Below are 13,999 nucleotides of genomic sequence, written 5' to 3' on the forward strand. Positions count from 1 at the left end.
CAGACCCTTGATTTTTTGAGTCGCCCTCCTCTGGACACATTCCAGAAGAAAGAGAAAGAAAGGAGGGGGGAGAAGCTGTATGAGGGAAATGGAGGAAGAAAAGAGCCACAAAGAGAGCCTGCCCAGCCCTTCCATGGAGATATTGTGAGGCAGATCTGGAGAAAGGAGCCAATGACAACCGAGAAAAGTGGGGTGTGTATGTTAGTAAAACAAGAATCCAACACAGGTTGAGAAAAGCCAGCATAAAGCATTTTTATTGTGATAATAAAACTCTATATGTTTACGTGGTGATGGTGGCTGAGGACGTAGCAGCGGCAATTCTCTTACGAAAACTCACTACGCAGGAAAAGGGGGGCAAGGTCGGCAGGACACCAGGAGAAAAGGGGGGGCGGGGCGGGGGGTTCGGTGCATTGTACAAGAGGCTGTGACAGCAAGCTGCGATGACCAGCATCAGATCTCGGTGAAGAAACTCTCTAGTAATATCCGCACTGATAGCTGGGGAGGCGGCGTGGATCCACCCCCTCCCTCCCGTGGTAAAACAGCACCTTCAAAAGTTCTGGAATTTAGCTAGTTGTGGAATTCTGACTGAAAAGTTAAAAATTTTCCTGAAAATCCAGTAGAAAATGCCATACTCCACAATACTGGCAGGGGGTTAAAAGAGGTGGATGATTTTTTTTCTTTTTTTGGTGGGGAGGAGCAAGAACAGACCCCAGAGTAACCAGGTTAGTAGTATTAAGTCACTGTGAAAACTGCCCCTCTCCCAAGGATGGTGGTGAGGAGGGCATTTGGGGGGAAAGGGGTCCCTCGTGGCCCCAGGTTTTGAGCAGAGAACTATCTATCAACTCCTATGACTACGTGGCTTTCCGGATAATTCAGCCCTCCAGAGCTCCTTAAAACTGCTTTGTATGGCTTTGCAGCAGCAAACTGGTTTTTAATACAACAGATATTTCCAAAAAAGAGGGGTTTTTTGCCTTCTTCAAGCAATTATTCCTATATAATGAGAACCAATCAGTATACTTACTAGTAATGTTCAATCATACACAACTCAATTCTACACCAAAATACCCAACAAAATAATAATAATAATAAGATTAAAGACCTCGACCAGGAAAAAAAAGTGAGAAAAAGCTGAGGTTTACAGCAAGACGGCTTCTTTAAAAGTAAAAAAAAAAAATACCCCCCAAAAAATCAGAGGAAAACAAGGGAGGAGAATCAGAAGCAGAGCTGAGTGATCCAAAAACATTCAAATTAGGGTGGATGGTTACACCAAGTGTGTAGTGGACAGCTGGGAAAGCTCCATACAAATTCATGTGCATTCGTCTTGAAGCAAGGATTTCTGGATTTCTCCATGTGCCAAACCTATTGGGACAAAATGAGAAAACTCAGCAAGGCCACAATCTCTGATCACTGCACGCAAGGAAAATGTGACTTTCTTCTGCACATGCAATGTTGCGCTCACTCAGAGTAATTTAAAAAACCAAACTGATTCCATCGAAACACTATCTAACACCTGGAATCCATCTGTTTCTTTTTCAAATACTGTGAAAACCTTAATTGCCTCTGCTTGGCAGTATGTAACAATAGTTTATTTGTATTGTCGAAGGCTTTCATGGCCGGAATCACTGGGTTGTTGTAGGTTTTTTTGGGCTGTATGGCCATGGTCTAGAGGCATTATCTCCTGACATTTCGCCTGCATCTATGGCAAGCATCCCCAGAGGTAGTGAGGTCTGTTGGAATTAGGAAAAAGGGTTTATATATCTGTAGAATGACCTGGGTGAGACAAAGGACTCTAGTCTGCTGGAGCTAGGTGTGAATGTTTCAACTGACCACCTTGATTAGCATACAATGGGCTGACTGTGCCTGGAGCAAACTTTTGTTGAGAGGTAATTAGATGTCCCTGATTGTTTTCCCTCTGCTGTTTTGCTGTTGCAATTTTAGAGTTTTTTAATACTGGTAGCCAGATTTTGTTCATTTTCATGGTTTCCTCCTTTTTGTTGAAATTGTCCACATGCTTGTGAATTTCAATGGCTTCTCTGTGTAGTCTGACATGGTGGTTGTGAGAGTGGTCCAGCATTTCTGTATTCTCAAATAATATGCTGTGTCCAGGTTAGTTCATCAGGTGCTCTGCTATGGCTGATTTCTCTGGCTGAAGTAGTCTGCAGTGCCTTTCATGTTCCTTGATTCGTATCTGGGCAATGGTGCTGCGTTTGGTGGTCCCTTGTCCACAGTTGCATGGTACACGGTAGACTCCTGCAGAAGTGAGAGGACTCCTCTTGTCCTTTGCTGAATGTAGCATTTGTTGGATTTTCTTGGTGGGTCTGTAGATAGTTTGTATGTTGTGTTCCTAGTTCCAACAGACCTCACTACCTCTGAGGATGCTTGCCATAGATGCAGGCGAAACGTCAGGAGAGAATGCCTCTAGACTATGGCCATACAGCCCGAAAAAAACTACAACAACCCATTTATTTGTTTGTTTATTTATCTGGGGCTTTTATATCCCATCCCCTCAACCTCCGTAGAGACACTCAGGACAGCTAACAAAGTGGCACCCCATGGCGCCCACATCAAAACATAAATATACAATTAACAGCAATGTAATAATAACAACAATATAAAACAGTATAAAACTGTATAAACAATATAAAAACAATATTAAAACAGACAACAATAGTCAGCGGTCACCGATTTAAATCATTATCCAAGGGCAGTCCATCAGTTCTAAATAAGTCAACACGTCAGTAGGTCAGCCTATTCTCCAAAGGCCTGAGTCCATAGCCAGGATTTTACAATAACCGAAGACACTGAGTTATGGCCAACAATCCAGCGTCTTCCACCTCCCTCGTGTCTTTCCCAGGGCTAGGGAGAGCCTCTGGATGCAAAGCCCCAGCAGCGTTTCATGGGAAACATAATCAACAAAAGCAGTTCTGTTTGTAAAGCTATCCCTATCATCCCAAGAACTACCTTCTCCCTGAGGCACTACAGAACTGGTGGGTTCCAATTCAGGCGCAAAAGGCCTCACCCAAGGATCCCCTCCTCCTCCTCCTCAAGACTAGATCTCAACAGGGTTAGGTTTAGGGTTTTTGGGCCAGGATTAGGACAAAATACATTGGCAGGTCTGTAGGGTGGCTATGCCAAGATGTGGAGAAGATCCAACTCTGCTTGATCAAGGCTTAATGCCCATTATTTGCCAAGACCACACTGTTGAGATGCCAACTTTGGCTCTGGCAGGACATTCTCTCTCTCCTGCTACCACTTCATATGGCAAGATACCCAACAGACACAGAACAGGGATGAGCTTTCAAAATATACCTCACTACACTTGAACTCTGTCTCTTGACCACTTTCTCCTCTCTTTCTCGGCCCCATGGCTTCAGGAAAGGCAGGCCCTGGCCAACAGAAGGACACATATCCCCTTGACACTGTCATCACCTACCCTAGAGCAGGGAAATGGGAGGGCAGGTGCCTCTTGTCATTCCAATTTTATAAGCTCCACGTCAAAAATTAGAGTGGCGTTGGGTGGGATGATTCCTGGGTGGCCGGTAGGGCCGTAGGCATAGTCGGGCGAGATGATCATTTTGGCTCGCTGGCCGACGCTCATCTGGAAATGAAAGAGAAGCTCATTAGAAGGGAGATGAGTCCTCAATTGAGGTTATACCCTTGAAGGGTGCTGAAACCAGCATGGCAGAGGAAAGGCACCTGGGAAAATGGAAACATACATGACAGCTGGTGGTTGTGAGGCTTCCTCCATGAGGCTGCCAGCATTGAGGCCAAAACCTCAATGAACATACTTACCATGTTCTCCTTCAGCTCTGTTCTTGTTACATGGTGTGGACAACTGCTAGGATACGGAGACAACACATGATGATGCACCCCTGAAAACCTTTTCATTCTCAAATGTACCCTGACAGCTTCAAAGGAAGGGAGTTAAGTTTGTCATTGTTTCTGGCTTCTTTCAGACTCAAATGAGACATTTTCTTCATTCTCCACAACAGCAAATAGTACAGAAATCAATTCCCTAGTCACTTCTGTTGGGAGAGTGGGCTTATTAACAAAAGGCCCTCCTCCTCCTCATAAATGTACAGCAGAGCAACTCATTAGCAGCAGCGTGACTCAGCATCAGTAACCCAAAGTGATAAGTACAAAAACACACAGACCAAAGTTATCTCTTCCATAGATTTTTCTTTGTAGTAAAATAATATAGTTGCACTATTTCCAAAATAAGGCTTCCGTAACACAAATGAACAAATATATAGTAGCTTAACACACAGCAGCCTTCACACTGGAGCTTTCTCATACAAGGCACTGGATTGCGTTGGACTGTACCCCTCACTTTTTAAAACCCTCCTATGAGATATATCCTATCTTGTCATTGTTGTTCATTCGTTCAGTCATCTCCGACTCTCCGTGACCTCATGGACCAGCCCACGCCAGAGCTCCCTGTCACCACCCCCAGCTCCTTCAAGATCAGTCCAGTCACTTCAAGGATGCCATCCATCCCTCTTGCCCTTGGTCGGCCCCTCTTTCTTTTGCCTTCCACTTTCCCCACTTTCCCCAGCATCATTCCCTTCTCTAGGCTTTGCTGTCTCCTCATGGTGTGGCCAAAGTACTTCAGCTTTGTCTCTAGTCTCCTTCCCTCCAATGAGCAGTCGGGCTTTCTTTCCTGGAGGATGGCCTGGTTGGATCTTCTCGCAGTCCAAGGCACTCTCAGAACTTTCCTCCAACACCACAGCTCAAAACCATCTCTCTTCCTTCGCTCGGCCTTCCCTAAGGTCCAGCTCTCACAACCGTAGGTTACTACAGGGAAGACCATGGCTTTGACTAGGCAATGGATCTTTGTTGCCAGTGTGATGTCTCTACTCTTCACTATTTTATCGAGACTGGACATTGCTCTCCTCCCAAGAAGGAAGCGTCTACTGAACTTGGCCACAGTCTGCATCTGCAGTAATCTTTGTGCCTAGAAATACAAAGTCTGTCACGGCCTCCACATTTTCTCCCTCTATTTTCCAGTTGTCAATCATTCTTGTTGCCATAATCTTGGGTTTTTTTATGTTTAGCTACAACGCAGCTTTTGCGCTTTCTTCTTTCACCTTGATTAGAAGGGATACCCAGCGTTATTTTTAAAATTTTAAATAATTACATCTGGCCTGGCCATAAGCTTTTAAATCTTGTGTGTTATTGTTATATATAATTTATATTATTTTGTATTGCTTTGCATTGTTTTTTATTGCTTTTCTGTTTTGATGTGTTATTGGGCTTGGCCTCATGTAAGCCGCTCTGAGTCCCTTGGGGAGATGGTGGCGGGGCATAAATAAAGATTATTATTATTATTATTATTATTATTATTATTATTATTCTCTCACACAGAGGTTCACCTCACATTCCTCAGGGCGATGCTCGCTTTGGCCCACTAACTAACAGGCTTTGGCCTACTAACTGTTTCAGTGCTTGACTCACACTTTTGTAATCAATAATAATAATAATAATAAAACTTTATACTGCGCTATCTCCCCAAGGGGGACTCAGGGTGGTTTCCAAATAACATAAGCAAAACATACAGAGTAAACAGCATGACATAAAATTAACAAAACAACATAAGCATAAAATGATCACAACACATATATATTAAAAAATAATCCTGCCTGTTCAGAGCAATTAAAAGGTGGGCCGAGGCTAGTGCAAACTCAAAATATTGAGGGGACCGGGAATAATAATAATATAATAATAAAACTTTATTTATACCCCGCTCCATCTCCCTCAGGGGGACTCGGGCGGCTTACATGAGGCCATGCCAATCAACACAATAAACACAGTATACACAAACATAAAATGCAAAAACCAATATAAAAAACAACACAACATTATAAAATCAAACATCAAACACAAGAAATTTCCTCAGGGCAGGGCCAATTCAGAATAAAAATTAAAATTTTAAAAACAGTGGGAGATAGGCAATGAAGGATTGTCATGATGGGGAACCAGGAATGAGGAGGGATTTGATTGCATGAGCCATAAACTAAAGTGCTTCTGAGGTCATTTTGGACAGGGAGTGTCCTACATTCAATCATTGAAGGCACATTGGAATTAAATACCCAGTTAATTTTTAGTGTTTCTGACAACTTCTAGATGAAAACAAAGGCTCTCCTGGGCTTGCAGTGGCCATGGAGCAGGACTGCAATAAAATGGCCACAAACAGCATTGTAGTGCCAAATATTTTGGAGAAGGCAATGACAATGATCCTTGAGACCTCACACGTCCTGCAAGCTGCTCTCTCCTAATTGCCTAACCAATCCATTCAACCAATGAAGACAAGACAACACTAAAGGCATTCCTGTTTTGCTTGGTCCTCTGCCATATCTGTGAACTCTTCCTGAACCAGCCACTGCCAGGGATGGATGGAGACCCAGAGATAACTTTCCACTGCCTTTCTGGTCCGAATCCCCGCTATCTCTTTCACCATGAGATTGTTAAAGGGATACGTCATTCCACATAGAGCCACAGCAGTCCACAAAACATAACAAACAAAAGTAAACTAGCACTCACTGTGAGCTGCTTTCAAAACCACAAGCATCTAGGTGACTCACAACACCTGAATTTCTTTAGATAAAGTTTATATTTCAGGATGGAGTCCACTGAGTCACCATGCCATAAACAGTAGTCAAAAACACCCCTATCAACCCACAGCTTATTAATCTTCCTGCTTGATGCACGTCTCAGAAAGTGAAAGTGTTTTATCACCTGCTCCATGACTGCTGAAGACAAGCCACCTCTATTGTTTAAAAAAGATTGCACTCACCTGGGCGACCCCTTCTTCCCAGCCGCGAATGACCTCCTGCTTGCCCATCACAAACTTGAATGGCTTATTCCTGTCCCGGGAGGAGTCAAACTTTTTCCCATCTTCCAGCATCCCTGGGGAAAAAGGAAGAAGCTGATGTTACCTTGAAGCCAAATTTTACAGGTCAATCTTCTAAGGATGGTTTTGCTGCAAAGAAAAATCATCCGCACATTAATAAACTTCCCGGATGCTTGGGGAGGTGGGGGTCCAGTCACAGAAAAACCTCAGGGTGTCTTAGCTTTCACAACCGTCAAAGAATACTTTCAAATACTGTCCCAAGCCACCCTCTGCTTCCAATGGCAACAATACTCCCAAGTTCTTCAAAAAAGAGCTGCTAAACTCTCATTAAGAACAATGGTTCTCAGACTTCCATGTTACAGATAAGCCATGGACCAACTTGGGCCCTCCAGGTGTTTTGAACTTCAACAGCCGGTAGGCTGTTAGGAATTATGGGAGTTGAAGTCCAAAACACCTGGAGGCCCCAAGCTAGCCCATGCCTGATATGGATGCTTGAAACTACAACTCCCAGAATTCCTGACTATTAGTCTAGGTGACCACAACTTGTGGGAGCACTATTTATTTATTTATTTATAGTATTTATATTCTGCCCTTCTCACCCCACAGGGGACTCTGGGCGGATTACAATGTACATATACATGGCAAACATTAAATCCCATGGACACACAACATATATAGACAGATACACAGAGGCTATTTAACATAGCTTCATGAGGGTATGCTGGCCACCAGGGGAGCTGTCACTTCACCATCCAATTGTGACCTTGATGGAGTACTTCCTCATTCTTTTGCTTGCTTGCTGGAGATTTTTATGGCGTCGTAAATTAGTTAAATTAGCTTCTCTGCATAGGTAAAGGTTGTCCACTGGTGTTAAGTCCAGTCATATCTGACTCTGGAGTGTGGTGTTCATCTCCATTTCTAAGCTGAAGAGCCGGTATTGTCCACAGACACCTCCAAGGTCATGTGGCCGGCATGACTACATGGAGCGCTGTTACCTTCCCGCTGGAGCAGTACCTACTGATCTACTCACATTTGCATGTTTTCAAACTGCTAGGTTGGCAGAAGCTAGGGCTGACAGCGGAAGCTCACGCCGCTTCCCGGAATCAAACCTGCGACCTTTTGGTCAACAAGCTCAGCAGCTCAGCGCTTTAACCCACTGCACCACCCTGCATAAATGATACCTAAATTTCCTCCTTGACAGATGCAACTGTCTTTTGGGCTGCAAAGGACAACAGCAAGCTACACAAATGGTTGGAAGCTCACTCTGACCTTGGCTGGCTTCGAACTCATGATCTTTCGGTCAGTAGTGATCTTAATGCAGCTGACTCCCAGCCAGCTGTGCCACAGTCCCGATGCAAAGAAGGGCAACCAAATGATCAAAAGTTTGGAAAACATGAATCACTCTGAGGATCGGCTTAGGGACCTGGGAATGTTTAGCTTGGAGAAAAGACTGAGAGAAGGGGACATGAGAGCCAGGTTTAAATATCTGAAAGGCAGTCACATTGAGGAAGGGCCAAGCCTGCTCCAAAGACTAGGACATAATCAGACCATGAATTAAAGCTGCAGGAAAAAAGACTACACCTAAAACCTCTGAACTTTCCTGATGGTAAAAGCTATCTGGCAGAAAAAAAATGCTGCCTGGGAGTCCGCTGAAGTTTCCTTCTCTGAGTTGTTTTTATGCAAATGTGGCAAACCAACTGTAAATGTCAATTTCAGAAAAATTGTCAGCCAAGATAGCAAGCCACCACATTTGTTTCTGAAACCACACTGAAATGGTTCTTAGATGAAAAGGAAGTTGTTGAGTTCAGCAAACCAGAACAGCCTGCCACAACCCCAGAGGGGAAAGAGAGCGCAAAGAGCACCCTGAAGGTCTGCTGTCAAGAGAATTACAGGCAATTTTAAAGGTGGGGAATGGAACTCAAAGCTCTTTGTAACACGAACATAAAATAAGCCAAGACTTCAGGGATAATGGATAAATTCGGAATTTCCAAAGGGTGGCTGTGCAGCAGAACCAACTTCAGCACACACTTTGCATTCCAGTCCATGAATTCTTATGCATAATAAGCTTTCGTGGTTCTTTGCTGCTTTGGATAATTAAATAACACACTATTTGAGAAATAAATCCTCCATGAAGATCAGCAAAAAAAATAGGCCATGGCCTACATAGGAGTCTGTTCCCACTGGGGTGCCTGGAAGATCTGGTACAGAGACATAATTTCAATGATACTATTATTTCACGTTACAACATTTACATGAATGCCGTCTCTGCTGTTGAGTCAACCTCAATTCAATTTAATTCAATTCAAACTGAGGCTCTTCTCTCCCCTATTAAGAGAAAATACAGTTGTCTCTCTGTATCCAGAGTCTGCCTAAATTGACTCAATCTTATCCCTCCAAAAAACAATTTCAAAAACTGCATGGGATTATGGCAGCCTTAATACCCTAAAGCAGTGGTTCTCAACCTTTTTTTAACCAGGGACCACTCTCCAACATTAGTATCAAAAGGGTTACAAATCAGTTTTTGGTCAACTTTAGATTTGGTTTGGTTATTTGGGGTGCTGATTCAGAAAATTGCATTCAATAGACCTCATCAGCTCTAGTTTCTAATATAGAACATATGCCATCTAATAGTCGCAATCTGCTCTCCCACAGAAAACCATATTTAATAATCTAGAGCTGATGTGGTCTATCCAATGCAATTTTTTCAATCAGCACCCCAAATAACCCCAGGAACAGGCCTAAAAACAAAGACACTAAGAAAAAAATATTTTGGTTGGGCTGTGTTACTATCCATGGATTTTGTTAATGCTCATGTAAAAAAAAATAAGAAGGGGAGGGGGCTGAGGTTGAAAAAAATACAAAAAGTGGAGCACGAGACCCAAGAAACTGTCCCTAACGGCTCTAATAATAATAATAATAATAATAATAATAATAATAACAGCAACAACTGTGGGGGACTAAACAGTCTAACAAAGAACTGTTTTCTCATTACACCTTGTGTTTGGCAATGGTAGCTAATTATTATTATTAATATTACTACTTTGGGGGACTAAACAGGGTCTTACAAAGGGCTGCTTTCCCATTACAACTTGTGTTTGGCAATTGGAGCTAATAATAATAATACTTATTATTATTATTACTATTATTACTATTATTACTTTGGGAGACTAAACAGGGTCTTACAAAGGGCTGTTTTCCCATTACAACTTGTGTGTGGCAATGGAGCTAGTCATCATCATCATCATCTCCCCCCACCCCCACCCCCGGATGGGTGCCATGCCATGAGTGGTAACACTGGGTGCTGTGACAAAAGATCTCAGCCAAAAACAATAAACATTAACAAAATCATGATCTGTCAACTGCAAAAGACCACCTTACTTGCATCTGCACACATAATTTGAAAATACAACACAAAGTCCTAAACGCTTGGGAAGTGTTCGACTTGTGATTTTGTAATATGAAATCCAGCATATATATCTCATTTGCTGTGTCATACTCTGTTTTTGCTCTGACCAGGAAGCACAAAGAGAAGGGTAAAGCTTAATGTAGGATACAAACCTAAATACACAAGGATTACTACTGCACATCCCCTAAGACTGGTCCAGAATCTTTTTATCACCACAGCACAATTGCCTGAGCTGAAACCAAATTGCAAAGGCAAGGAAAGACTGCACAGCTGTGGCTCTGCAGTAATTCCACTAATGGGAGAGATGGAGAAAGGGGCAGGAATGACACTTATGCAAAGCCCACAAAGAAGCTGCCAGCTAAGGACTTCGTGGCTGGTGTGCTGCCGTTTTTAAGAAAAGCAGATGTGCAAGAAATCAAACCTGGAATTTTAAAAACCCAATCTGTTTCAAATATCAATATACAGGCAGTCCCTGAGTGACAAACATCAGACTTAGATATGATTCCCAGTTAAGAATGGGGATAAGACAACAAGTAGTGAGCGAAATCTACCCCTTGGAAGGAAAATTGACCCCTGAAAGAGTTATTACTATGGGAAAAAGGTGTTTCCACTGAAGCTTTATCTCCAATCCTTATTTCCACAACAAGCCTAAATTTTTGAAATCTAATTATCATGGGAACAGAAAGTGAGGCGAAATCTTCTGAACATGTGCAGAGACAGCAAAGAAAACACCACTGGGGTGTTAACCCTTCTCTATCTTATCCAAAGCTCGCTCTCTTTATTTATTTATTTATTTGGAGTTGCACTTTAAAATGCACCTGTTCTGACTTACATACAAATTCAACTTAAGAACCAACCTACAGAAATTTACTCCTACTGAACAACCATTCCTCTTCCTTACACAGTTGTTTACCTGGCGCTCTCATGGCACAAGTTCACACGGGTGATGCATTGCCACAGCTTATAGCAGGGGTACTCAAAACTAAGGCCCAGGGGCCAGATACGGCCCTCCAAGGTCATTTACCCGGCCCTCGCTCAGTGTCTGAAATGACTTGAAAGCACACGACAACAACAACAATCCTATCTCATCAGCCAAAAGCAGGCCGACACTTCCCACTGAAATACTAATACGTTTACATTTTTAAAAATTGTTTTTCATTTTAATTATTATCTTGTTTTAAAGTGTTTTTTTGCACTACAAATAAAATATGTGCAGTGTGCATAGGAATTCATTCATTTTTTTACAAATTATAATCCGGTCCTCCAACAGTTTGATGGACTGTGACCTGGCCCTCTGTTTAAAAAGTTTGAGGACCCCTGGCTTAAAGGATGTGCTCAGCTCCAGGTAAGAAATCTGCAGAAAAAATGGTCACCTGACAACTACACCACTAGAATGAAACAGACTAGGAACACAAAGTCTGAAACTTTTAATAATTGCACTTTTAGGAAAATACAAGGGCATCAAGGATTTCTGCTTGTTCTGAAACCTACACACGTGCTGTCTTCAGATGCAGAAATGCATACAGATCAGCAAGCCAGGCATAGGCTTGTCATTGCGATGTGACAGCTGTCAGACACAGCAAACTTCTGTTAACACTCAGAAACTCATGGAAAAGAAACGGGGGCGGGTTAGAGAATAACCTGGAAGACAGCAAGAGCTGGCAAAGACATTCCCAGAAAAATCTACTCCAATCTACAAGGCATCTGCAGACACTGCATGCGACATCTCCTCTGGCATCTAAGAACATAACAAGCAACCCCCCTATATAAACATAAAGTATTTGAACTAGAAGGAAATCCACCACACTATTTTCTCCTCTTGACTCTGGAAAGGGCTGTTGGAGAACCACAGCATGCTACTCCTATCCCATCAAGAAAAGCTGCCCTGGAATGCCAGAAGCGCGTTCACGGTACTTGGCCCAAATGGCAGGTATTGGCAACAGGCCTCCTGAGACCATTAAAGAAGATTACTTGTGATTAACTGGGATATGTGGCTAAGCACAGAGATAGCCAAGAATGTAAGACATCATGGGGCAATTCCAAGGATGAACTGTAGTTCCAAGAGGAGTGCAAATGTTGAAGATAAATACATATTGAAGATGATCAGGTGAGGAAACACTAGAATTCTGCCACCTTTCGCAGGACATGTCTGTACCATGGGCGCATTTTCTAAATGCTATAAAACAGAAAAATACTTTAAGAATCCAGGAAAAATCACGTGGACTGAGCAGCAGACCAGCATAAAATCCTATCCACCTTCTATAGTCTTTGTAACAAAAATAAAACAAACACTGCTAATTGGTCCCCTTTGAAACAACATTTTACTGTGTTTTGCGGGGACGGATCTGTGACTTGACTTGACTTTAGCTGCAAAAAAACTGCAGTGGGCTTTATTACTTAAGGTTTATTTATGCATTTCCTAATCCTTCTTTCTATCAACAGAGGAGCCAAGGCAGTGAAGTTTTATCTCATTTTAATCTAGCTGTAATATATAGGTTCTTGAACAACTTGCAGTTCATATTTTGAAAATAAATGGTACGGCAGCTATTCCATGAGAGCTATTCCATTTTCAAAAGTCCAGGTTTACCTTCTGATGCAAAAGTGGTTTAGGACCCCCTACATCTGGAGTACGATTAGAGCGTTCCATCAAATACTACCTTTAAAACCTAGGGTTTGCAAGAGAAAAAGTTGTGTCCTGCAGGTGCTCTGAAATTAAAAAAACAGAAGGGAAAGTATAGAGATATTTGAAATAGATTTCTACATAGCAGAGGACAATCCCGGCATTAAATGCAGTATCTGTGGTCTTACAAATATATTCATATCATTTATGTGGGTGAAATGAGATAACGTTGTTGTGTCAATCAGTCAACATAATGGACCAGCAAATTCTTTCCAGGTACCAGAGAAACAAAACAATGCACAGGCTAAATAAACCAATGCATATCAAAACATACACCACTTGAATCTATACAATGTAGCATCCATTTCTTTTTAAAAAGCTTCAGATGCAAGTGTTCTCAGATAAAGTACACGTAGGAGTACAAATGTCAAAACTCCACGTAAAACTGTGTTTGCTGCACGTGGCCGCTCTGCTTAAAACATTACTCAAATAACCAGAAAGCCACTGCATCCTTTGCAGGAAGTGAGGAAACTGCACCCGCCATCAGCACTTGTAACCTGGGCAACAGTCTTGAATATGCAAGTCTGAGCTGAATGAAGAATGGCTCTGTTTCAAGAAGGGCAGAAATCTCACACTTGGCAGCCTGCCCGCCTGCGCCTCTCAGAAGGCAATGCGCAAGTTGGCAAGCGCCAAGCCCAGAGCTCCCACCCTCCTGAATTACACTGCAGAGAGGAAGGAGTGTTCCTCCACACACACAAAAGACCACTTCCCTGCTGCTTGAAACTCTGGTGGCCATAAGAGCAACCTTTCAACTATCAAGACCTACCACCATACACAGCAAAATGTGTCCCAAGCAGGCCAAGTCCCCCCAAAAGCAACAGTGGGAAAAGCAAAGAGCATTCCTGCACTCAGGCTGTTTGCTTTGGGAAGGCATGAACAGAATTCACAACATTTCCTCGAGTGCCATCTGACTCAACTAGGAGGGAGATGCCATTATTTGGCAGCTGGAACAGCTTGGCAGTTGCAAAGTGGATGCAAAATCTACTGATGGTAGAAAGAGGGTCAGAGCAAAGCCAGGATACGAGAGAGACACATGCAAAAGGGGGGAAGCCTCACTACAGGA

The 13,999-nt window shown here is 42.7% G+C and overlaps 1 protein-coding gene across 2 annotated transcripts in view; it reads right to left on the bottom strand.

Annotated features, from left to right (window-relative positions):
* Positions 1-227: 227 nt before the first annotated feature.
* The window catches only part of FKBP1A (FKBP prolyl isomerase 1A), a 34,481-nt gene continuing 20,709 nt past the window's right edge, over positions 228-13,999 (bottom strand). Inside the window, exons 3-5 of one of the 2 annotated variants that reach the window (XM_060771866.2) lie at positions 6,794-6,906; positions 3,434-3,598; positions 228-1,359 (exon numbers count right to left, since the gene is read on the bottom strand). In XM_060771866.2, coding sequence (XP_060627849.1) covers positions 3,470-3,598; positions 6,794-6,906 — 242 coding nt within the window. In that variant the 3' untranslated portion in view covers positions 228-1,359; positions 3,434-3,469. Of the gene's footprint in view, positions 1,360-3,433; positions 3,599-6,793; positions 6,907-13,999 lie in introns of those variants that run through there. The other variant, XM_067468271.1, reaches the window with a different exon arrangement.

This window comes from Anolis sagrei, chromosome 4 (assembly GCF_037176765.1).
Source record: "Anolis sagrei isolate rAnoSag1 chromosome 4, rAnoSag1.mat, whole genome shotgun sequence".
Classification (NCBI taxonomy): Eukaryota; Metazoa; Chordata; class Lepidosauria; order Squamata; family Dactyloidae; genus Anolis; species Anolis sagrei.